This window comes from Saccopteryx bilineata, chromosome 6 (assembly GCF_036850765.1).
Source record: "Saccopteryx bilineata isolate mSacBil1 chromosome 6, mSacBil1_pri_phased_curated, whole genome shotgun sequence".
Taxonomy (NCBI): domain Eukaryota; kingdom Metazoa; phylum Chordata; class Mammalia; order Chiroptera; family Emballonuridae; genus Saccopteryx; species Saccopteryx bilineata.
Window position 1 is genome coordinate 53,968,425 of NC_089495.1, and position 26,296 is coordinate 53,994,720.

General features: G+C 40.2%; 1 protein-coding gene across 6 annotated transcripts in view; it reads left to right on the forward strand.

Annotated features, from left to right (window-relative positions):
* DZIP1 (DAZ interacting zinc finger protein 1) overlaps window positions 1–26,296 on the forward strand; it is a 72,180-nt gene that overhangs the window by 5,285 nt on the left and 40,599 nt on the right. For all 6 annotated transcript variants that reach the window (XM_066235229.1, XM_066235232.1, XM_066235233.1 and 3 more), the window contains 5 exons: window positions 9,605–9,689; window positions 12,482–12,606; window positions 18,378–18,539; window positions 22,734–22,871; window positions 24,714–24,776. In XM_066235229.1, coding sequence (XP_066091326.1) covers window positions 9,605–9,689; window positions 12,482–12,606; window positions 18,378–18,539; window positions 22,734–22,871; window positions 24,714–24,776 — 573 coding nt within the window. The remainder of the gene's footprint in view (window positions 1–9,604; window positions 9,690–12,481; window positions 12,607–18,377; window positions 18,540–22,733; window positions 22,872–24,713; window positions 24,777–26,296) is intronic.

Genomic DNA, 26,296 nt, shown 5'->3' on the forward strand with positions numbered 1-26,296 from the left:
GGTCAAGGCACATATGGGAGTTGATGCTTCTAGCTCCTCCCCCCCTTCTCTCCCTCTGTCTCTCTCTCCTCTCTAAAATGAATAAAAATTTAAAAAAAAAGTTTATCTTGCTAAAGATTTGTTAGTAATCTAACGAAACAGTAAATCCTCCAACATAGAATTTTATGTTTATAAACATTTTTTTCATTCTTTTGGTTACCATAAAAATAGCTGTTAATAAATCAACATTTTATAAGAATAAAAAGGTAATACTCAATTTTATTAAACGAGTGACACCTGCCAACCCTGGGCCACTCAGTGGGTTCTGAATGATAGTGGTAGCTATGTGGTGTGTACAGGTGTGACAGAGAAGAGGTAGGAGGGACCAGACCACCTTTTCCTATATAGTGTAGGTACACTCTGCCCTCTGTTAGGTGGCTTGACATTGTTTTTTTATGGAGTCTTTGAATAGTGTGAGCAATTCTAGAGTTAACTTTCTGGTTTTGAATGCTAACTGTTCCATTGTGCAAATCATTTGACTTTCTAAACCTCAGTTTCCTTATCAGGAAAGTGAGAATAATAGTAGTAGCAACCTTTTTAGGTTCTGAGAATTCCATGAGATATTACATTTAAAGCTTGAGAAAGCCTTGAGTGGGACACTTGAACCCATGTTAACACAATAAATTTAAAATTTAATGAAAAAAAATGTTAAATAGTAAAAAAAAAAAAAGCTGCTGCTATGGAAAAATAAAAAAATTCTTACTATAAACTAATTATTAGTTCTTTCCAAAATAAAAACAACTGAAGTATTCTTAAAAAAAAAAAAAAAGCATAAGGAAGACTCAGTAAATAGCATCTGAGATATGACATATGGATGTTCATTTAAAAAAAAATTTTTTTTTATTGATTTTAGAGAGAGACAGAAACATTGATCTGTTCCCGCATGTGCCTTGACCAGGGATCAAACCAGCAACTTTGCATATTGGGAGGATGCTTTGACCAGTTGAGCTATCCAACCAAGGCTGGATATTAATTTCTGCAGTGGCTTCCTGGTAGTGAGCTGTGACAGACCTCTCTTAGGAGCTTATCATATAGTGGGAGTACAGAAAAGAGGGCCAGAGGTCACAGTGCTAATTCTGTCAGAATCAGTGATTTAGGGAGGTGTCCTCAAAGACTTGCTAAGACTAGTTAGCACATAAGCTAGCTGGGGTTCCATGGTGTTATAATCATTGAAACACCAGTTTCATAAGCTGGGAATATTTGGTCTAATAGAAATTTATGGGAAGACAATTGATTTTGTTTAAATTGTCATTTGATTTTAGCATTCAGTCATGAATTTGTACTTAAATAGAGACTTTTAATTGCTGGGGAAGTCTGGGGGTCATGTGTAAAGAAAGGCCTGTGTGTACCAAGGATCTGGATATCAAATTATTTTTTCTTTATTTAAATGTTTTGAAACACTAGTGCATCATAACAGGACTTAGACTCATTCTATGAAGACCTTACATTTTCATAGCTACAAGCCTCCATGCTCCAGCAACACAGGCAGATTTTGGAGTCTGTCAGTGAATTGCTGTTACTGTTTCCGGTTACTGAGTCTCTTGGAGTTACTGCTTCCGGTTACTGAGTCTCTTGGAGTTGGAGAAGAGCGTGGGACAGTAGGAAAAGCATGCATTTTGCAGTTAGAGAAACATAGGTTAAAATATGCAGCTGATAATGCTACAACTTAATTTTTCTGAACTTTGATTTCTTCATAAAGTGGTGGCCATTGACATTAAAAAAGTAACAATGTAGCAGGCCCTAAGTTTGAGTAGGTACAGTGGAAATGTTTTTTCTTATCCACAGTTTCCCACTGCCATTGTCTTTGGGAGGTCTCAGAATTCTGGAGGAATAGAGAACTTCCATCCTACTTCATTTTGGTAAAGGAAACCTGAGTTCTTGTGTTAATTCCATTACACTAAGTATTTTTCATTTTTTAATGATTTTGAGTGAAAGTGGTGATAAATCATTTATGTATTTCACATAGCATATAATCTACATGTAGTCTACATTTCATAAACTGAGTATACTGAACATAATTTGACATATTCTATCCTTGGGGTTGTCATGGAAAGAACATCAGATTCCTGTTTATGAATATAATAATACCTAATTGTTCTTACTTCATTATATCACTTTTTTCTTTTCTGAAAATGTTTTAAAGGATACTCTTTTGAAATAGTATATATCATTCATTGGTATATTAAATTCATAGATGCATTATATTTATCTCATATATATATATATGTGTGTGTATGTATATACTATATATACTATCTTTTTAAGAAAATGCAGGCCCTAGCTGGTTTGCTCAGTGGTAGAGTATTGGCCCGGCATGTGGATGTCCCAGGTTTGATTCCAGGTCAGGGCACACAGGAGAAGCACCCATCTGCTTCTCCACCCCTCCCCTCTTGCTTCTCTCTCTCTCTCTTTCTCTCTCTTCCTCTTCCCCAGACACTGAGAATGGCTCCAGGGCCTCTACCTCAGGTGCTAAGAAGAGCTTGGTTGCCAAGCAATGAAAAAACACTCCAGATGGGCAGAGCATCGCCCCCTAGTGGGATTGCTGGGTGGATCCGGTTGGGGTGCTTGCAGGAGTCTGTTTCTCAGCCTCCCCTCCTCTCACTGAATAAAAAAAAGAAAAAACAAAATGCGAAGGGTTTTAGAGGATAAAAGTTTTAAATACTTTCTTAAAGTCTTATTTTATTAATGGGGAAATTTGATTCCTAGTTATGTGGAATTCCGTCCTGCCATCTTTTCCTGAAAGAAAACCTTATTATTTCTAAAGCAGAGTCTTTGTTCAAATAAATAGGATTCCTGAACCTCCTGCTACTTCTCATTGTAAAGCTTATTTGACTTTTATTAAGTTTCTTTCTTTTCTAATTTTTAAAAAAGATTTTATTTATTTGTTTTGGAGAGGGGAAGAGAGGAGGGGAGCAGGAAGCATCATCTCCCAAATGTACCTTGACCAGGCAAGCCCAGGGTTTTGAACCTCAGTGCTCCAGGTTGACGCTCCATCTGCTGCGCCACCACATTAGGCTTATTAAGTTTCTAATTACTGTAAGATCTCTTTGTAAGCAAAGTGACAGTAGATCAGATAGCATTGGTTTTGGGGCTTGACAGAACAAGTTGTTGAGGTGTATCAATAATTTATTTTTTTAACTGACTAGCATTCATTGTGTACATGTATCAGATTTGTTAACCTTTCACCTTTGGATGATATTTTGTTGTGTTCCAGTGTTTGGCTAACATGAATAATGCTGATATGAACATTCATGTGCAGGGTTTTTCTATAGCAATTTTAAGTCCATGGCAAAATTGAGGGAAGGTACAGAAAGTTCCCATATACCCCCTCATTCCACCCATGCATAGCCCCCTCCATTATCAATATCCCCACCATAGTGATAGCAATTGACGAGCCTATATTGGCACATCATTATCCACCAAAGTTCATTGTTTACTTATCGTTCACTCTGGGTTTAGATAAATGTTTAATGTCATGTACCCATCATTTTGGTATCATAAAGAATACTTTCACTGTCCTAAATGTCCTCTGTGCTCTGCCTATTCATCCTCTCGCCTCAAAACCTGGCAACCACTGATCTTTTTATTGTGTCTGTACTTTTGCCTTTTCCAGAATGTCATATAGTTGGAATCATATAGGATGTAGTCTTGATAGGTTCTTCCACTTTATTTCATGGTTTGATAGCTCATTTCAGAGTTTATTTATCCATTCACATACTGAAGAACGTCTTCCAATATAAAGCTTCTGTAAATATCTGTATATAGGTTTTTTGTGTGTGGACTTAAGTTTTCAACTCCTTTGGGTAAATGCCAAGGAGTGTGATTACTGGATTGTATGGTTAAGAGTATGTTTAGTTTTGTAAGAAATTGCCAAAGTGGTTCTACCATTTTGCATTTCCACCAGCAGTGAACGAGAGTTCCCTTTGCTCCACATCCTCACCACAATTTGGTATGGTCAGTTCTCTATATTTTGGCCATTCTGATAGGTATGTGGTGATATCTCACTATTTAAATTTGCATTTTCTTGATGGCATATTATGTGGAACTTTTTTAAAATGAATTTTAGAAAGAGGTAGGGAAAGAGAGAGAGACAAAACATTGATCTGTCCCTTGTACATGCCCTGACTTGGGATCAAACTGGCAACCTTTGTGTATCAGGAAGATGTTCTAACCAACTGAGCCATCCGGCCAGAGCTGGAACATCTTTTCATATGCTTATTTACCATCTGTATATTTTCTTTGGTGAGGTATCTTTTAAGGTCTTTGGTCCCTTTTTAAAAAAAATGTCCAGTTTATTGATTTTAGAGAGAGAATAGGGAGCAAGAGAGACAGTGATCTGTTCCTGTATGTGCTCTGACCAGGGATCGAACTGGCAACCTTTGCACTTTGGGGTGATGCTCTAAACAACTAAGCTATCCAGCCAGGGCTTTGGCCCATTTTTTAGTTGGATTGTTTGTTTCCTTTTTCTTGAGTTTTAAGAGTGTTTTGGTATATTTTGGATAACAATACTTTATGAGTTATGTGTTTTGCAAATATTTTCAAGACAGTGTATATATTGTCTTGTTATTCTGTTGGCGTTGTCTTTTGCCAAGCAGAATTGTTTAACTCCACTTATCAATTTTTTTAATGGACTGTGTCTTTGGTGTTGTGTCTGAGAGGCATCACTAGCCCTGGCCCTTTAGCTCAGTTGATTAGAGTGATATGATATGCCAAGATTGCAGGTTCAATCCCCAATCAGGGCATATACAAGAAACCAGTGAATGCATAAGTGGGTGGAACAACAAATTGATGTTTCCCTCCCTCTCTCCCCTTCCCTAAATCAATCAATAAAAAAATTATTAAAAGAAAGAAGGCATCACTATACCCAAAAGTCATCTAGGTTTTTTAACTATGGTATTTTATAGGAGTTTTATAGTTTTGCATTTCACATTTAGGTCTGTGATCCATTTTGAGTTAGATTTGTGAAGGGTATTGATATATAAGTTCTGTGTCTAGATCCTTTTTTCTTTTTGACATTTGGAGAACCACTTGTTCCAGCACCATTGCTGAGAGACTGTCCTTGTTCCACTATATTGCTTTTGCCTGTTTGTTAAAGATTAGGTGACTATATTTATATGGGTTACTTCTGGATTCTCTATTCTGTTCCACTGATTTGTTTATTGTTTAGCCAGTGCCACAGCATCTTGATTACTATAGCTTTTATATATTAAATCTTAAAGTTGGGTAGTATCAGTCCTTCAACATTGTCCTTCATCAGTATTGTGTTGGCTAGTCTGGGTCTTCTGCTTCTTCCTGGAAACTTTAGAATTAGTTTGTTGGTATTCACAAAATAACTTTCTGGGATTTTTAATTTTTATTTATTTCTGTGTGTGTGAGAGAGAAAAAGAAATAGAGGAAGGGAGAGAGATGAGAACCATCAATTTGTAGTTGTATCACTTTAGTTGTTCATTGATTGCTTCTCATACATGCCTTGACCTGGGATTTACTGCAGAGCATGTGACCCCTTGCTCAAGCCAGCAACCTTGGGCTCAAGCCAGTGACCTTGGGCTCAAGCCAGTGACCTTGGACTCAAGCCAGTGACCTTTGAGCCCAAGCCAGCAACCATGGGATCTATGATCCCATGCTCAAGCCAATGACCCTGCCTTCAAGCTGGTAAGCCCATGCTCAAGCTGAATGAGCCCACACTCAAGCTGGGTACCTTGTGTTCCAGTCCTCTGTGAGAGAACCTGGGTCCTCTGTGATCCAGTCTGACTCTCGATCCACTGTGCCACCACCTGGTCAGGCAATGATGTTATGTTTTTAATTTCAAATTCCACTTGCCATTGCTAAAGTACAGGAAAGCAATTGACCTTAGCATATTACACTTATATTCTGCAACTTTGATATACCTGGTTATTGGTTTTAGGTCAGTTCTTTTGGAGTTTCTACATGGAAATGTTGTCTGCATACAAAAACATTTCTGTGTTTTCCTTCCCAGTCTGTATATCTTTTATTTCCTTTTCTTGCCTTATTTCATTGTACGGTGTTGAAAAGCAGTGCTGAGGGGATATTCTTGCCTTTACCTGATCTTAATTGGAAAACTTTGAGTTTCCCACCACTAAGTATGTTAGATATACACTGTGTCCGTAATGTCATGGTGCACTTTTGACCGGTCACAGGAAAGCAACAAAAGATGATAGAAATGTGAAATATGCACCAAATAAAGGAAAACTCTCCCAATTTCATACCTATTCAGTGCAATTCAATGTGGGCTCATGTACAGATTTTTTAGGGCTCCTTAGGTAGCTATCCCGTATAGCCTCTACAGACTCATCACTGACTGATGGCCTACCAGAACGGGGTTTCTCCACCAAACTGCCGGTTTCCTTCAAATGCTTATCCCACCAAGTAATGTTATTCCTATGTGGTGGCACTTCGTTATAAACGCGCTAATATTCACATTGCACTTTGGTCATGGATTCAAATTTAGCAAGCCACAGAACACACTGAACTTTCCTCTGTACCGTCCACATCTCGACTGTCATTGCCATGGGCTGCTCTGCTGTATACATGGTGTTACGTCATCATCTGCACATGCGCACATGCTGCCACATCATCCTACAGAAACTGGGAGGGTTTTCCTTTTATTTGGTGCAGATTTCACATTTCTATTGTCTTGTTGCTTTCCTGTGACCGGTCAAAAGTGCACCATGACTTTACGGACACACTATAGGTTTTTGTAGGTATTAGATATAGGTTTTTGTATTGTAGATTGTCTTTATTAACTTGAAAGTTCCCCACTCAGAGTTTTTAACTCTCAAACCATCCACTCTGAGCCTGAAGTAATTAGTCAATTACAGTTTAGGTTTTTTAGCTGCATTGGTTCCTGTGGGGGTTTTGCTGGTGAGCCTCTGCTCCAGTCCCTTGTGACTTCCCATCTCTCCAAGCTTGGGGCAGTGGTTTGCTCTGTGACCTCCCCTCTCTTACAGATCTACGAAGAGTTGCTTTTTCAGTCTGTTCAGCTTTTTGCTTGTTGAGATGAAGTGGTGATTCTCAAGCCTCCTACATGCAGATCCAGAAACAAATCTCTTAGATTTCAGTGTTTTTCATTTGGATGTAGCGAAAATGTCAGTCTTTTCTGTTTTGAAATAGAAACCCCTTCTTACCGTGAGCTCATGAGTCTTCTGTACTATTCAAATAATTAAAATATTTTTTTCATTTTTAGAAATTAAAAGTTTCCGTGGCCAGTGGGCTCTGTGGATAGAGCAGCAACCCAGCGTGCAGATGTCCTGGGTTTGATCCCCAGTCAGGACACACAGGAGAAGCAACTATCTGCTTCTCTTTCCCTCCCTTTCCCCCTTTCTGTCTTTTCCCCTCCCATATCCAGTGGCTGAATTGGTTCAAGTGTTGGCTCTGGGTGATAGCTCCGTTGGTTCAGGTGTCGGCCCCAGGTGCTGAAGATAGCTCAGTTAGTTAGAGCATTGGCCCCAAGCACTGAGGATAGCTTAGCTGGTCCGAGTGTCAGTCCTGGGTGCTGAGGATAGCTCGATTGATTTGAGCATTGGCCCCAGATGGGGGTTTCCTGGTGGATCTTGGTCAGGGTCTATGCAGGAGTCTCTTTCTATCTCCCCTCCTCACTTAAAAAAAAAGAAAAAGAATAACAGAAATGAAAAGTTTTATCTAGGGTTCTTTATTGTTTTCCTTCTCCAGTGCTGTGCATAGCTCTAGAGCTCACACTTACACTTAAGTCGCTAAACCAGAGCATTCACCATTAGCAGAGAAGGATGAAATGGTTTTTTAAAGATTCTCTGAAATGCAATGTTGAGAAATTGCCATTACATTGGTTTTCTAGGACACTAGGACCTGAAGTTCTGGTGCAGTTATGCTAAGAGGAAGGCAGTGCACGAATAGAAGAACGTGTAAATAGCACGATAGCGCTGAAACAGTAAAATCCAAACTGAGAGAACTCTGCAGGACCAATGAGAGGTTTCCTCAGCAAAATACTGCAAGGAAAAATGAGAGATGGAGGGGCAATCTATAGACTAAAAGAATCAAGGGACATAACAATCAATTGCAAAATATAACTATTTGGATCCTAATTCAAAACAATCTGTAAAATTTTTTTTTGAGACAAAGTCTGAAGTATTGGGGGGGATAAATGGTTAGATATTTATTGATATTAAGGAATTATTCACATTTTATTTTTAATTTATTAATTGATTTTAGAGAGGAAGGGCGAGAGAGAGAGAGAAACATCGATCTGTTTCTGTTTGTGCCCTGACCCAGGATTGAACTAGCAACCCTTGCATATTGGGACGATGCTCTAACCCAGTGGTCCCCAACCTTTTTTGGGCCATGGACCGGTTTAATGTCAGAAAATATTTTCACAGACCGGCCTTTAGGGTGGGACGGATAAGTGTATCACGTGACCGAGACAAGCGTCAAGAATGAGTCTTAGATGGATGTAACAGAGGGAATCTGGTCATTTTTTAAAAATAAAACATCGTTCAGACTTAAATATAAATGAAACGGAAATAATGTAAGTTATTTATTCTTTCTCTGTGGACCGGTACCAAATGGCCCACGGACCGGTACCAGGGGGCTGGGGACCACTGCTCTAACCAATTGAGCTATCTGGCCAGGACAATATTCACATTTTAAAAGATGGAATAATGATATTATGATTATGTCAAATAAAGTACTTTTAGAGATAAACACTGAAATATTAACCAATAAAATATATAATATCCAGGATTTATTTCAGAGTAATCCAGGGGTGAGGATATACTGTAGATGAAAACAATTTGAATTTTGGCTTAAAATTTGAATCTGTGTTTAAGTGGAAAATAGAGATTTGGTGGAATTTTTTTTCAATACATTTATTTTAGGAGGGCAAATATTTCTAAGCATCTGTTTAATCATTTATTAATGTTGGGCTCCAGGGACAATGCTGTGAATAAGATAGATGAGAGTCAGTGCTTTCAGTAACCTACAGGAATTAGGCTGAAGACAAACAAGTGAAGTAAATAAACATGAAAAGATTAACTGGTGAGTTGTATAGTGACTGGCAGAAGGACCATTCTTGAAAATCTTGTTGAGGACATGCCACTGATTCCCAGTGTGGAAATGTTTTATAACTGACATCCTGAATGTCAAGAAGGAGTCTGTCATGGGAAGGCCTGTGGAAGATTCAGGCAGGGGACCAGCTCGTGCAGAGCCTCTGAGGTTGGCCTGCTTGAGAAACAGAAAGAAGACTTGCGCTGCTGGAGTGTCCCAGCAAGTTGGTGATGGTGCTGGGTACCCCCAGTCTAAGTGGCGCAGCATTAGGGTTCCAGAAAGCCATGATGGGCTACTCTTATGTACCTGCTAGGTGATGGTTTCCACTACCTTGTGGTCAGTTTGGGAAGGGCGCGCACGTTTTATATGTGTTGTTTTTAGTCAGGCTTTTAGTATCACTTGCCAGGATGGTATCTTTTGGAGGAAAGCCACCAAGCAGTAGTAGTACTTCAGGTACCTGAATTTTAATTGAAATCAGGTGGAAAGGACTCATTACGGCCACTTTGATTTGTTGCTTTCTCTTTTTCAGTGCCATTTTTGTGACAAGGCCTTCATGAACCAAGCCTTTCTCCAAAGTCATATTCAGCGCCGCCATCTGGAAGATTCTCACCTTGGTAAGTACTGAGCTCAACTTTAATGAGCTGTTTTCTATCTGGTAATATTTCCTTTTTTCAGTGAGACATGATCCAGTGCATTTCTCAATCCTTTTAAAAGAAAGTACCGCTGTCCTTGTCCGTGCATGAATTAAGTGTTGAGGCCTTGCTGTGAGCGAGGCACTGTACTAAGGCCTGGGGCTGTAGCCCCAAGGGAAACCAGCTAAGTCCTGCATTCCAATGGTCTTACAGAGCAAATACACTTAAATGAATGAGTGGTTCTTTTAAAATGATGGCAAATGCAGCAAAGAAAATAAATCAGGAGAATGGGATGGAGATTGACTGCAGGTAATCAGCAAAGGCTTTATTGAGGAGGTGATTTTGATTGGAAAACAAAATGATGAGGCAGTCCTAGTCTGGGGAAAATCTGAGAAATAAATCTCCCAGGCAAGGGGAACTCTGATTGTGAGAGGTGTGAGGGGGAGACAGGACAGTGTGTTTGAGGATCAGATAGACGGTTGGTGGAGTCAAGTGAGCAAGGCTGTGATGTGTAGTGACATTGGAAAGGAAGGAGCCAGATCCCATGGGGCGTTGAACACCCTGGGCAGGAGGAATGTGGGTGTTTTTATAAGCGTAATGGCAAGCCACTGGAGGTTTTTAAGTATGGGGGGGACACAATCCAAATTGCACCTGAGAACGACCTCTCTAGCTGCTGTTGGAGAATAGACTGTAGGGCAATGGTGGAAGCAGGTAGGAGAGTGAGAAGTGAGAAGATTGCAAGAGTAGCCCAGGGGAGAGAGAAGGTGGCAACTAGACCGCGATGGTACCAGGGAAGACGGGAGAAGTGAAGATGGAGAGGGTATGTTCCAGACACAGAGCCCACAGGGATGAGGCTCAGCGTGAGAGGAAACGATGAAGGCAAGACAATCCTGGGTTTTGGGCTGTGTGTTTGGGTGGATGGCAACCATGTTTACCAAGATGGGAAATCTAATGGTAGGAAGCAGGTTGAAGGAGTAAGGAGAATGGAGAGTTTGTGCTGGCCATGGGTAAACTTAAGTTACACATACAGTTGTCATACAAGTTGAGATTCCAGAGGTCTGGAGGTCAAGGTGGAGCTCCAGGCTGGAGATATAAACCGGGGAGTTGTTAGAGCTGGGCTGGATGAGGTCACCTAGACAGAGAAGATAGCTAAGAGCCAGCTCCAAGGCTCTCCCAACAGTGGGGGCTCAGGAGGAGTGGCTGAAAGGAGTATGGAGACGGGAAGGGAACCTCTGGGGTGTGTTATCATGAAAACCAAGGGAAATAATGTTTCAATTGTATCGAATGTTCTATGACACAGAGAAAGATGATGGCCGAGAATTGACTGTTGTCACTATAGCTGTTAGTGATCTTGATATAGCAGCTTGGGTGGATTGGTGGGGACAAAATTCTGAATGAGCTGCACTGAGAATCTGGTGAGGAAGTGGTCATGTCGATTACAGACATTTATTTCAATAGTGTTTACTGGGAAGAACAGAGACGTGAGGCATTATCTGGAGGGAAATGTGGGATCAAGAGAAAATGTTTGTTTTGTTTGATGTGGGAGATACTCAAATGTATTTGGGTACTATTGTGAATTAACCAGTATGTAGAGGAGGAAACTAGGAAGCAAGAGAGGGAACAGTTCTGTGGTTTATCAAGGAACCAGGTTTCCTAGTACTTAAACATTCTTAAAAGTAAAGAATGCGAGATCTATTTCTCCAGGAGCAGATCAAAGCATTCCACAGATTGCTACAGCAATCCACAGAAATTCTCATTAAGAGCTTACATATCTTTAGTATCAAGATGTGTGTACTTCTAGCTTGTTGCTCATTGCCTACTTTCCCTTCCCTTTTGGGCCAATCTATTTCCATTTTTGCCAGTTTCAGGTAAATAGATTTATTTGGGAAATAGCTAAGCTTTGTGTAAACAATATGAACAACATAAAATACCATGTATAAGCCAGGGGCTACTGATACATTCTAGCAATATATTGGAAATAGTAAATATTTTAATTAATCTACCATTCTTCTGTGTGAAACTGACTTTCTTTCTCTTCTGTTTCAGTCTCTTATTCTATCTCATACTCGTTTCAGAGAGCATTTCACACTCTGCACACTCTGAAATGAGTATTAGTTCTTCAGGTCATCTTTGAGATACTGACTTTCTACTTTGGTTTCCATCCCTTTCATGTCTGCTTCACAGACACATGTATATCCATTCAGTCATGTGTACATCTGCATGTAAGTACATGTACATAAATATTCCTCCCTTCACTTGTTGCTTCCTTTTACAACTTTTCAGTACTGCGTTTTTGCCCTGTCGACAGGTTATGGCCCGAGTTTGCACTTTGAATGCCAGCCTCTGCTTGTCTTAGCACTCATGGGTTCTCAGGAGAGTTTGGTGAGAGCAGAAGGATGGTGACCACAGAGATTTCAATGTCGTGGCACCTGCAGTGGAAGCCATTGCTTCCTTCTCTGATTGAGACAGATATCTTGAAGAAGGGCCTAGGATTATTCCTTGTCACCATTATTGCTTCCTGAATTTGCCCTCACTCTGTCTCTGTGGGATAATCCAACCTCAATACAGTGGCTGAAAGAATCTGCTAAAATTAATTCCGTGCCCAGTAATGCAAAGGGCTGCAAAGAAATACTAAGGAACAAAAATTGGCTATTGTGGCATTAAAATAGTAATATCCCAAGTAAGAGCAGTTTCCTTTGTCTTGTCAATAGAACTCCACCCTGTAAGTTTTCAGATAGGCTTCATAGTTTAACAAGGTATTTCTGTTGCAACAGCATATACGAAAAAGGAGCAGACCGATAAGCTCCAGAATGAGATTGACATGCTGAAGGAGCAGCTGCAGCTTACGAAGTCTCAGCTAGAGGCTTCCCAGCGCGCCCATGCCGTCAGACTCTCCGAGGTAGGAGACCAAATTTCGAAACAGTGGTATGTTGGGAGGGATTGGCATTAATTCTTTTTAAATGTTTAGTAGAATTCACCAGTGAAACCATCTGGTCCTGGACTTTTCTTTGTTGGGAGCTTTTGTATTTTTAATGGAAATAATGCCAGCATTTTTATTTTATTTATTTACTTTTAGCGAGAGATACAGAGAGACAGATAGAGACTGACAGACAGGAAGGGAGAGAGATGAGAAGCATCAGTTTTTGGTTGCGGCACCTTAGTTTTTCATTGATTGCATTCTTATATGTGCCTTGATGGAGGGAAGCTACAGCTGATTCAGTGACCCCTTGCTCAAGCCAGTTACCTGGGGCTCAAGCCAGCGACCTTGAGTTTCAAGCCAGTGATCTTTGCGCTCAAGCCAGAGACCATGGGGTCATGTCTATGATCCTGCGAGGTCAAACCAGTGACCTCAGGGTTTTGAACCTAGGTTCTCTGCACTCAAGGCTGACAATTATTCACTGTGCCACTGCCTGGTCAGGCTTTTGGGAGTTTTTTGATTACTGATTCAATTTCCTTACTCCTACTGGTCTATTCAGATAGCCTATTTTTTTTATGATTCAGTCTTGGTAGGTATGTTTCTAGGATTTTATTCATTTCTTCTAGATTGTCCAATTTCTTGGCATATAATTGTTCCTAGTGGTCTCTTATGACCCTTGGTAATTCTGTAGTATCAGTTGTAATGTGCTCTCTTTCATTTGTAATTTTATTTGAATCCCCTCTCTCTCTTGGTTAGTCTAGCTAAAGGTTTCTCAATTTTGTTTATCTTTTCAAAAAATCTCTTAGATTTATTATCTTTTCTGTTGTTTTCCTGGTCTCTATTTTATTAATTATTGCTCTAATCTTTATTATTTCCATCTCTTTGCTAACTGAGTTTAGTTTGTTCTTTTTTCCTAGTTATTTGAAGTGTAATATTAGGTCATTCCAATTTCTTTCTTAATGTAGGTGTTTAAAGCTATTAAACTTTCTTAGAACTGCTTTTGCTGTATCCTATAAGTTTTAGTATGTGTGTTTCCATTTTTGTTTGTTTCAAAACAATTTTTTTTTTTTGTATTTTTCTGAAGCTGGAAACGGGGAGAAACAGTCAAACTCCCGCATGTGCCCGACCGGGATCCACCCGGCACGCCCACCAGTAGGCGATGCTCTGCTCACCAGGGGACAATGCTCTGCCCCTCCGGGGCGGTCGCTCTGTTGCGACCAGAGCCACTCCAGCGCCTGGGGCAGAGGCCAAGGAGCCATCCCCAGCGCCCAGGCCATCTTTGCTCCAATGGAGCCTCGCTGCGGGAGGGGAAGAGAGAGACAGAGAGGAAGGAGAGGGGGAGGGGTGGAGAAGCAGATGGGCACCTCTCCTGTGTGCCCTGGCCAGGAATCGAACCCGGGACTTCTGCACACCAGGCTGACGCTCTACCACTGAGCCAAACCGGCAAGGGCCAAAAATTTTTTAATATATTGATTTTAGGGGGGGATGGAAATAGATAGAGAGAGATATATCAATTTGTTCCACATTCATTGGTTGCTTCTTAGTACGTGCCCTGCGGGGATTGAACCTGCAACCTTGGTATGTCGGGGACAGCACTCTAACCAATTGAGCTACCTGGCCGGGGACTGTCTCAAGATATATTTTATTTCCTTTATGATTTCTTTTTTGACCCATTGGTTGTTCAGGAGTGTGTTGTTTAATTTTCACGTATTTGTGAATATTCTTATTTTCTTCTTATTACTTATTTCTAGTTTCATACTAGTGTGGTCAGAAAAGATGCTTGGTTTAAATTGAGTTCTCTTGAATTTGTTAAGACTTGTTTTGTGACCTAATATGTGATATATCCTGGAGAATATTCTTTGTGCACTGAGAAGAATGTATGTCAGCTGCCGTTGGGTAGGATGGCCTGTGTATGTCTGTTAGGTTCATTTGATAGCAGTAATTTTCTTTCTTTCTCTCTTTCTCTCTCTCTCTCTCTTTCTCTCGCTCTCTCTTTCTCTTTCGTTTCCTGAGAGGAACATCAAACTGCTCTTATATGTGTCCTGACTGGGGATTTAACCAGCAACTGTCCAGGATGATGCTCCTCCAACCAACTTAGCTATCTGGCTAGGGCCGTGATGGCAAACCTTTTTATAAAAACCGCCCACTTTGCCTGACCAGGTGGTGGTGCAGTGGATGGAGCATCGGACTGGGATGTAGAGGACCCAGGTTCGAGACCCTGAGGTCACCAGCTTGAGCGCAGGCTCATCTGGTTTGAGCAAAAGCTCACCAGCTTGGACCCAAGGTTGCTGGCTCCAGCAAGGGGTTACTCAGTCTGCTGCAGGCCTGCGGTCAAGGCACATATGAGAAAGCAATCAATGAACAACTAAGGTGTTGCAACAAAAAACTGATGATTGATGCTTCTCATCTCTGTTCCTGTCTATCTGTCCCTGTCTATCCCTCTCTCTGACTCTATAAAAAAAACAAAAAACCCACCCACTTTTGCAGTGCTGTTCTACCTGGTCCCTCCCGCCCACTAGTGGGCATTCCAACTTTCATGGTGGGCGGTAGCGGAGCAACCAAACTGTGCTGCGATTGGTCCACCTTGAAAGCTGGACCGCCCACTAGTGGGCGGGAGGGACCAGGTTGACCAGCACTGCAAAAGTGGGTGGTTTTTATAAAAAGGTTCGCCATCACGGAGCTAGGGCTTAATTCAGTGGTGGGATTCAGCCGGTTCACATTGATTCAGCAGAACCGATACCTAATTTTTTTTGAGTTGGATGAACCAGTTGTTAAAATGGCATTTGTAATCAGGGTTCTCTCTCAATGTGGAAATTACAAATTTACATTCCTCTTTTTTAATGTTAATCTGCACAACAGCATATTCTAAGCTCCTGTTGTAATGTTCATTCCGTCCGTAGGTGAAAAAAAAATTGCAAGTGAGGACCCCAATCAAGAAGCAATATGGAAATATCTTAAATAACAGTTTTATTATCTTTTGTCCAGTATTATTTAATACTTTTTCGTTAATATTTTAAAACTCCTTATAACATAATCTAGTTTTGTGTACCTCTTTTATTGTACTTATTTAAGTATTAAATGCATGACATAATAAACTACCTTTCGGTGTATCTTTTTTTATATTTAAAATGATCAGTAAGCGGCCTGACCTGTGGTGGCGCAGTGGATAAAGCGTCGACCTGGAAATGCTGAGGTCGCCGGTTCGAAACCCTGGGCTTGCCTGATCAAGGCACATATGGGAGTTGATGCTTCCAGCTCCTCCCCCCTTCTCTCTCTGTGTCTCTCCTCTCTCTCTCTGTCTCTCTCTCCCTCTCTCTCCTCTCTAAAAATAAATAAAATAAAAATATTAATAAAAAATTATTTAAAATGATCAGTAAACTAGAAGACCAGTTGTTAAATTATTTTAATCCTACCACTGGCTTAATTATTATATTTTTTTTTAAAGGCTTTTTTTTTTTTTTTTTAATTTTTATTTATTTATTTATTTATTTTTACAGAGGCAGAGATAGACAGGGACAGACAGACAGGAACGGAGAGAGATGAGAAGCATCAATCATCAGTTTCTCGTTGCGCGTTGCGACTTCTTAGTTGTTCATTGATTGCTTTCTCACATGTGCCTTGACCGCGGGCCTTCAGCAGACCGAGTAACCCCCTGCTGGAGCCAGCGACCTTGGGTCCAAGCTGGTGAGCTCTTTGCTCAAGCCATATGAGCCCGCGCTCAAGCTGGCCACCTCGGGGTCTCGAACCTGGGTCCTTCCGCATCCCAGTCCGACGCTCTATCCACTGTGCCACCACCTGGTCAGGCTTATTATATTTTTTTAATTGATTGATTTTTAGAGAGACAGAGAGAGGAAAGGAGGGAGAGGGGTAGTCATATATTCATTGGTTTCTCCCATGTGTGCCCTGACTGGAGATTGAACCCGCAACCTTGTTTTTCTTTTCAGGACAATGCTCTTAACCCACTGAGCTAACTGACCAGGGTCTAGCAATTTTCAACTACTGTGCTATGTCACACTGTTGTGCCACAAGAACTTTTTTTTTTAATTTAGTGAGAGGAGGGGAGGCAGAGACGGACTCCAACATGTGTCCTGACCAGTATCCACCCAGCAAACCCACTAGGGGGCAATGCTCTGCCCATCTGGGACTTTGCTCTGTTACTCAGCAACCAGCTCTTCTTAGCGCCTGAGGTGGAGTCCATGGAGCCATCTTCAGTGCCTAGGGCCAACCCACTTCAATTGAGTCATGGCTACAGAAGTGGGAGAGAGAGAGAGAGAGAGTGAGGATGAGAAGAGAGAAGAGGAAGGGTGGAGAAGTAGATGGGCACTTCTCCTGTGTGCCCTGACCTGGATTTGAACCCGGGACATCCAAACACTGGACTGACACTCTACCCCTGAGCCAACCATCCAGGGCTAAGAATTTTTAAAATATGTGATACAATACCTGACTATTTAGTCAGGGGCATTGACCTCTTTTTCCTTAGATTGTCAAATAAAAAAATGACAACAGCCAACACAACACTAACGATCTGGAGTGACTGAATCAAAATTATACCTATTTTTTGTCAGATTGGTGAAAAATTTAAATATAAATTTTGGTACGACACAGAATTTTAGTAAGTTATGAGTGCCATGAGATGAAAAGGTTGGAAATCACTGATCCGTAGTGTTCAAATCCTGTTTTTCTTCATTGATTTTTGTTTGGATGATCTGTCCATTGTTTGAGAGTAGGGTATTAAAGTCTCCTATTATTGTGTTGCTATTTATTTCTCCTTTCTGTTCTGTTAATATTTGCTTTATATATTTAGGTGCTCCAACATTGGATATGTAAATACTACAATTTTTATATCTTTGTGATAAATTGACCCCTTTATCATTATAGAATGACCCTCTTTGTTTCTTGATATCTCTCTTTTTTAATGTAGGTGCTTACAGTTCTAAATTTCCCCTGGACACTGATTGGCTGCTTCCCTTTTTTGGTGTGTTGTATTTTAATTTTCATTCATCTTAAGTATTTTCTAACTACCCTAATGAGTTTTTCTTTGACCTGTTAGTTTAAGAGTATGTTATGCAATCTTCATGTATTTTTATCTTCTAGATTTTCTTCTGTTATTGATTTCTAGCTTTACTCCACTGTGGTTGAAGAGTATACTTTGCATGATTTCCATCTTTTTCAATTTATTGAGAATTATTTTATGGCCTAATACATGATTTCTTCCGCTGAAGCTCCTATGCGTGTTTAGCAAGATTTTATATTTTGCTGTTGGGTGCAGTATTCTTTCTGTATATGTTTGTTAGGTTGAGATTGTATATAGTTTGCTCAAGTTCCCAGTTAAGGTAAAAAAAAAAAACTCAAACCTGAAGATTATCAAGAAATTGTATGAATTTGTGTTTTATGAGGTTGAGATTGGGGCTACTATACCCAAATCGATATGGTATCAAGAAAGGCTCAATAGACTTTTTCTTTTAAAGTATATTTATATTTTAAGTATTATTACATGTCTATTCTACAAGTTCACAGAACACTTGATACTTTGGGGCTCTGCATTTGTATTTGAAGGATGTAAGGATGTGTTGCCCTTGGTTTTTAAAAGTTGTATGCACAGACCTGCCATTATTTGAAGTGTTATTGCAGCCCTTACTGAAATATGCAATACTGGTTGACACATTTGAGGTGAAGTTATGCCCACTGATTTAAAATTTTACATATTTGCTTCATATCAAAACTTTTAAAACCATGTCTTAAAATAATTTCAGGAATATGAAATGCAGAAAACAAAAGAGGAAGAATTTCTGAAGTTATTTCATAGATGGAAAGAAGAAGAAAAGGAGAAATTTGCTGATGAAATAGAAAAATTCAAGGAAATGTGTCAGAATGAATTTAAAGAATTAACTTCTAAAAATTCAGCATTAGAATATGTAAGTATTAAACTGAGAAGACCCTATAGTACTGGTAGAGTTATTGCCTTGAAAGGTGGAGTTAGAATGTCATTATGGCCACCTGACCTAATCCCTGGCCCAGACACCACACTCCCTGAGAATCTTGAGGAGGCTAGAAACATATAGAAGACAGAGCAAGTGAAAAAAACCATTTCTTTGAGAATGGGAGCTTCGACCCCAAACTCCAGTGCACAACAGTTGGTACATTTGGTTGGATGATAGAAGAGGGTCCCTCTTTTATTAGCTGGTTTAGAGTAGGAAAACTTAAATCATAAACCTTTCTCTGAGTTTTGGAACTTCCAAAAAAGGCTGACAGAGATCACCAATGTGGGAGGAAAAGGAAGCCAACGCAGACAGACAGAGGGAGTATTTTTGCCAGACCTGGCTGGGGAGGAAGATGGGTCTGGAGCAGGCAGGCTGTGGTTCAGTGAGCCCCCTTCCCTCCCCTGTGGGAGCAGCCTCGCTGCACATTGCCCTTGTTACTTACATGGATGACACAGACATGCTCCTTGCTGGGCTGGGACCTTCATATTCTGTGAGCTCCTGCTTCACACAGTGGCCACTGTCATCCCACTAAGAATGATCTGAACTTGCTGGGTAGCTCAGAGCTAAGTCATCCTTAAGAAAAAGAAACTAGGGAAGCAAGGGAAGATCCTTGAGCTCCCTCTAGGGGATGGAGTTTATAAACTCAAATAGAAAATTTTTTTTAGAGACTGTTAAGATCCTTCTCTAAAATACCCTGAACCCTCACATAAGGATGGGCAAAACTATGACCTGTGAACCAGATCTGGCATAGCCCTGTTTTTGTAAGGCTCATGAGCTAACAAAGGTTTTTACATTGTTAAGTGGTTGAAAAAAGTCAAAAGAAGAATATTTCATGACACAAAAATTAAATGATGTTAACATTTCAGTGTCCACAAGTAAAGTTTCTTTGGAACACAATCACACTTATTCCTTTACCCCTTATCTGTGGTGCTTCTGTGTTGGGCCCATAGAGTTCCGGGTAGTGACGGAGGCCCTCTGTGTCTCGCAGAACAAAAACTTGCTATCTGGGGTTCTTTACAGGAAAAGTTGACAGCCCCTGTCATATCTTTATTGGCACAAGGCTAACAGTTGGTGAAGATGAAATGAATGTTTATGATACTATTCTTTACCTTTCGTATAATTTGTCATTTGTAAAGAAAAAAAAAATGATGGGAAATAACATCAGATGGCTCATATCTTTTCTGTACACATTCCTTAAGGCAACTTCCTGTAGGTTCACTTGGTCCCCTGTTACCCTTCCTTGTTGCTGTTCTTCTTCCTAAGCATCAGAGCCTCCGGGCTGTAGTAATTTCTCTTCATGGTTTCCTCTACCACCCATACTCCAGACCCCAATCTGTGGCTCCTTCTCAAAGTGGGATGCCGTATCAGTGACAGGAGTGGATTTTGATACTAACTGATTTAAGACTGATTTCTTACATCTCCATGAAGTTCACACTCATTGTTTTCCCTTGTGATAATCTGCCAGTTACCATTCTTTTGCTGTGCTCATGCCCCCTGCTCCCTGCACCTAGGATAATTGTGGAGTAGGACTTTTCCCGACAGCTTTACCATTCCTACCTTGAAAATAAATAGTTTTATTGAGATATAGTTCCCATACTATATAGTTCACCCACTTAAAGTGTACAATTTCAGTGGTCTTTATTGTTCACAGACTTATGCAACAATCATCATGGTCATTTTAGAACATTTTATTACCCTAAGAAGAAACCTTGGCCTGACCTGTGGTGGCTCAGTGGGTAAAGCGTCAACTTGGAGCACTGAGGTTGCCAGTTCAAAACCCTGGGCCTGCCTGGTCAAGGCACATATGGGAGTTGATGCTTCCTGCTCCTCCCCCTGCAGGGACCAGCTCGGCAATGGGTGTACACGAAGGGAAGGTGCTGCAGAACTTAAAACACACACACACACACACACACACACACACACACACACACACACACGATACAACATAAATAAAAGATGGTACAGGGACTCCCAGCCGTTAAGACTGAGAGCTCATATCTGCAGCGTCATTGTATTTATTTGTTTCTTTACTCAGCAAGCAAGTGAGCAGAGCTTAGGCTCAGGAACAGAGAAGGATGATTAACTAAAACCTTGCAGGTCTGCAGGAAATGTCTAACAGGTTCAGAAGCTCCCATCAAACACTCTTATCCGGGCTTGCTGGGACAGCGCTCTGCTCCCACAGGACTTGGCGATCCAAAGTCCACACTGAAAACTTGTTCAAGGGCAGCATTCCAATTCCTGGCCATTTTCCTGCATTCTCCCTTCTCTCTCTCTTTCGCTCTCTCTCCCCTCTCTCTCTAAAAATGAATAAATAAAAAATTTAAAATAAATAAATAAAAGAAACCTTGTTCCCATTGGCTCTCTCCCCACACATCTCCCTTGCCCCAACCCCTGGCAACCACAAATCTACTTTCTGTCTCTATGAATCTGCCTGTTCTGGACATTTCATATAAATTGAATCATATAATATGTGCTCTTTTGTGAGTGACATCTTTCACTTAGTATAAGGTATTCAGGATTCATTCATGTTGTATTTATCAGTATTTTATTCTTTATTTTTCTTAAGTGAGAGGAGGGAAGAGAGATAGATTCCTGCATGTGCTGTGACCAGGAACCACCTGGCAACCCCTGTCTGGGGCTGATTCTCTGCCCATCTGGAGCCTATGATTGCAGCTGCAACCGAGCTATTTTTAGCGCCTGAGGTGGAGGCTCCATGGAGCCATCCTCTCAGCAGCTGCGTCTGACACACTCAAATCAGTTGAGCCATGGCTGTGGGAGGGGAAGAGAGAGAGAAGGGTCAGGGGAAAGGGGAGGAGAAGCAGATGGTCATTTATCCTGTGTGCCCTGACCTGGAATCAAACCTGGGACATCCACATGCTGGGTTGACATTCTACCACTGAGCCAACTGGCCAGGGCTGTTCTTATTTTTATTGTTGAATGATCATGTATTATATGGATATACCATATTTTATTTGTGCATTCATCAGTTGATGGTATTTGTTTTGTTTGCCCTTTTCGGCTATTAATAGATTTAAAAATTATTATTAAAGTAGACTACTTTTTTAGAATAGTTTTAAGTTTACAGGAAAATTGAGTAGATAATACAGAAAGTTCCATATAAACCTCTCTCTCCTACTCTATATACAGTTTTCCATATTCTGACAATCTTAAATTAGTGGATTTGTTACACTTAATGAACCAATACTGATACACTTGCATTAATTGAAGTCCATACTTTTTCCCAGTTTCTTTAGCTTTTACCTGATGCCCTTTTTCTGCTCCAAGATCTTGTATAGATACCACATTACATTTATCCTTAGGCTCTTCTTGTCTGTGACAGTCAGATTTGTTTTTAATGACTTGGACAATGTATATTGTAGGCTGCCCCTCTATTGGAATTGATTTAACATTATTTTTAAGGTCAGACTGGGCTTAAGGGTTTTGGGGAAGAAGACCTCAGAGTTAGCATGCAGTTTTCATCATATCATATAAAAGGTATATACACCACCTACCTAACTGTAGTTGTTGATATCTTGACCACCTGGCTGAGGTAGTTTGCCAGATTTCTCCACTGAAAAGTAACCTCTCCCTGTTTCATACTGTTCTCTTTGAAAAGAAGTCGCTATGTGTAGCCCAGACTTAAAGAGCGAGGAACTGTGCTCCCCTAGCATTTTGTGTTTGAAGTTAACACAGTATTACCTTCTGTGCTCACTGCTAGTAACTTTGGGATTGACATACAAGCCAAGGGTAAGATTACAATATTATGTCCCTGTTGGGTTCATGGATGTGGTCCTGTGTGATGCTGGCCTCATCACTAAGTAATCTTGAAAATCAGCTGCACGCAGTTCCTCTTATTTCTAGCACTGTTACATGTTCATCGAAAAATTTAAGACCCATTGTCTAAGATTAGAAAGTTAGGTTTTCTGTTTCTTTTTTTTACCCTGTGCATGTTTCTTTGTTGGAAGAAAAAAAAAAGAAGAAAACCACTGGAAAGGAGAACAGAAGCACAGTGAGCATCCAACAGTGTAGTCAGGTTTAAAACATGGACACAGCTCCCCATTTGTATTCTGTTTCAACCTTACAAAAGTATAAACATTTGTACTCGTGATTGTACCTTTCATTTTATAGCAGTTGTCAGAAATCCAGAAGTCCAATCTGCAGATCAAGTCCAATTTAGGTACGCTAAAAGATGCACATGAGGTTAAAGAAGAGTGTCCTCAGTATCCCCAGGATTTCCCAAATGTGATGCAATTTCTTGATAATCAGGTATGTAAAAGTGGGTGAGAACTGTGGTAGAAGCCGAATTATTCTTAGTAAATTATTCACAACAAGCCTCTTCTACAGAAAAAGTATGTGTCTTTCAGTGACTTAGAAGATGGCTGATTCTTTTTTCTTGTCTCCTAATACATGTATAGTTCATAATAGATGTTCATTAGCTGATTGTTGATTGACTAATAGATATAGGTACAGAATAGTGAGTGAGATTGCTTTATTTTTTTCCCCCTAAGATAATATCTATTTGAATTGGTTAACATTACCTCAGTATTTCTTCTTTACAGTTCAGATCTAAGTCTCAGTTTCAAAAGGCTTAGAAGGGCATCTTGAAGTTCTAACTTTATTTTCAGAGATTAAATATGCAACTGCATGATGAACTGATGATCTTTCGCATTCATCAAATTTAATTAAAATAATTTGGAAGTGAACCCCTATAATCAGCACAACCGTCACGCTGGATATTTTGGTCATACTGGTTTAGGGGAACGTTGTGTTTTACTAGGAAACAAATGAGATTAAAGTTTATGAATTCAGGATTGTTTTTAAAAGCAATCAGCAGTAATATGGTATTTTAAAAAGTGAGTGTGTTTTTGGAATGTGAGCAGCTATCGCTGCTGCTTGCTCTGCCACACAGCATTGCCTCCCGCCCACAAAGCCACCTCCCGTGTGGCAGCCGGCCTGGACACGCACTGTCCTGTCTGAAGGTTTTCAGCGGCTCTCCATGTTTCACAGAACAGTCTTGAACCCTTAACCGCACTCCACGTCCCTGAGGACCTGGACCTGCACCCTCTGCCACTGTTCTTGTCTTTCCCTGACAATCCCAGTAGCACCAAATAGCCAGGTTGCCAGGACACGGCATTCTGTTTTCTGCTCTGCCTCTTGTGGCTTTCTGTCGGCACCTCCCAGTTTCTGGGCCTGTACTGTACCTATTCAGCTGGGGCAGTACTTCTAGAGAATTCTCCTGGGCCTCTGGGATATTGAATTTCCCTTGTTCCCCCAGAGGGACCTGATCACATGCACGCTGTGTGGGAACTCCCTGTTGTTATGTCCACCACCCTCCTGCACAGGGAAGGACTTTCTCTTTGTCTTCTCCTCGCCTGCCACGGCTGCCCAGCAAGGTGTCTGGTGCATGGTAGAGGACCAGGACTTGGGTTGTGACCTGAACTGTTGACAGTTGCTCCCAGCAGGATGGTCTCTCACGAATTAAAGGACCCAGCAATAAAATCTTAGGGTCCCACCTAAATTTTTCCTATTTCCTTTCTATGAGTTGTATTGTCAGTTCAGAACCCATGGCCTTAGAAAACTCGGTGTTTCCATTTAGGTGCTTAGGTTGGCAAGCTAGCACCAATATTTTTGAATATAAAATTTGGAACACAGACATACCCATTTATTTAGATATTATCTATGGCTGTTCTACTAGTACTGGTATTAGTGATCCTGTCATCTGGTTCCCAGAGCCTAAAATATTGGGGAAGGCAAATAGCTTTATAGTTGTTAATATGGAAAAAGACATGCAGGTTATGATTATTATAATCGCTTTATTAATTTAAAAGAATGTCATAATGCAACTATAAACCTACTTTACCCACTCCTTTATTTACTATTAGCCCCTTAACAGAAAATGTTTTCTGATACCTGCCTTAGAGTACAAGAGTAACCAGGTACAAATGTGCTTAAACATTTTTAACTGTATGTATTCTAAAAATGCCTGCTAACACTTTACCAAATAGATAGCTGGGTTTCAAAGGTACCCATTAAAAAGTAAGCTTCCATTTTGCGTGGATCTCACTGTTGCAGTTGCACATAAATCACTCTTATTGTACTGTTTCCTAGGAAAGCAAGTGGACAGCTCGAGTTCAGGCACTTCGCCAAGAGCACAAGAAAGAGAAGAGTCAGGTAAGATGAAGAAACCACCCCTGTGTATACAGTAGCCATGATATGGATAAAGAAGATTTGGTACCTATTATAATGGAATATTACTCAGACATAAAAAAGAATCTTGCTATTTGTGAGAACATGACAGGACCTAGAGTGAATTATGCTAAGTGAGATAGAGAAAGACAAATACCATAGGATTTCACTTACATGTGGAATCTAAAAAACAAAATAAATGAACAAACTCATAGATACAAAGAACAAACTAATGGTTACCAGATAGGAGGGTGTTGGAGGAATGAGTGAAAAAGGTGAAGGGATTGAGAAACATAAAGTTGCAGTTATAAAGTTGCCATGGGGATGCAGAATACAAGATAGGGAACAGTCATTAATGTTCTAGTAGCCTCGTCAGGTATCAGATGTGTACTAGAATTATTGGGGGGATCACTCTGTAAGTTACCTAAAGGTCTAATCACTATGTTGTATACCTGAAACTAATTCTGTATGTTAACTGTAACCGGCACAAAAGAAAAAGAAACATGTAAGTGAGTCATTTTTGCAAAGAGTATTTGTTTTTCTTTATAATTAAGATAGTATTTTTACTTAATAAAGTTTGTGGAGAAATATGTAGCAAAATTAAAATTACTTCTAATTTTAATACCAAAGAACCACTGCTACTTCTTTGTTATAAGTTTTTTCAACCTTATTCCTGTGCTGTAAGTGTTGCATTTCTGTAAGTTAGAAACCCATACATACAATCTTACAGATTCTGAATTATGCTTTCTATCTATAACTTTATATACTTTTCATTTAATATATCCTATGTTTTAAACTGTTCTTCAAAATCATGACTTTAGTGATGATCTTGTAGATGCACCATAAGTTATTTAGTCATCTCTTCGTTGTTGAGTATATGTTCCTGATTTTTTCACACAGAGTGGCAATCTAACTTTTAAATAAAGGCAAGGATTGTTCACATTAAAATCATTTTTAGAAAACAAAATTTAATTACAACACTAATTCCCTTTTAACTGAGGACACCATTATCAAAATGATTTTTACACTGATGCAAAACATCTAAAGTAGATCTATTTGAGAGCCTTTTCTCTAGGAGAAATTGTTCATTTTTTCACTTTATATTGTATATATATATATTTTGTAGCCCTTCGGATCTGTTGTGTCTTAGTCTGTATAGGCTGTTAAAATAAAATACCATAGACTAGGTATCTTAGAAATGGATATTTATTTCTCACTATTCTTGAGACTGGGATTCTGGGTGTTAGCCAATTTAATTTTTTTTTTTTTTTCTTTTTCATTTTTCTGAAGCTGGAAACAGGGAGAGACAGTCAGACAGACTCCCGCATGTGCCCGACCGGGATCCACCTGGCACGCCCACCAGGGGCGACGCTCTGCCCACCAGGGGGCGATGCTCTGCCCATCCTGGGCGTCGCCATGTTGCGACCAGAGCCACTCTAGCGCCTGAGGCAGAGGCCACAGAGCCATCCCCAGCGCCCGGGCCATCTTTGCTCGAATGGAGCCTT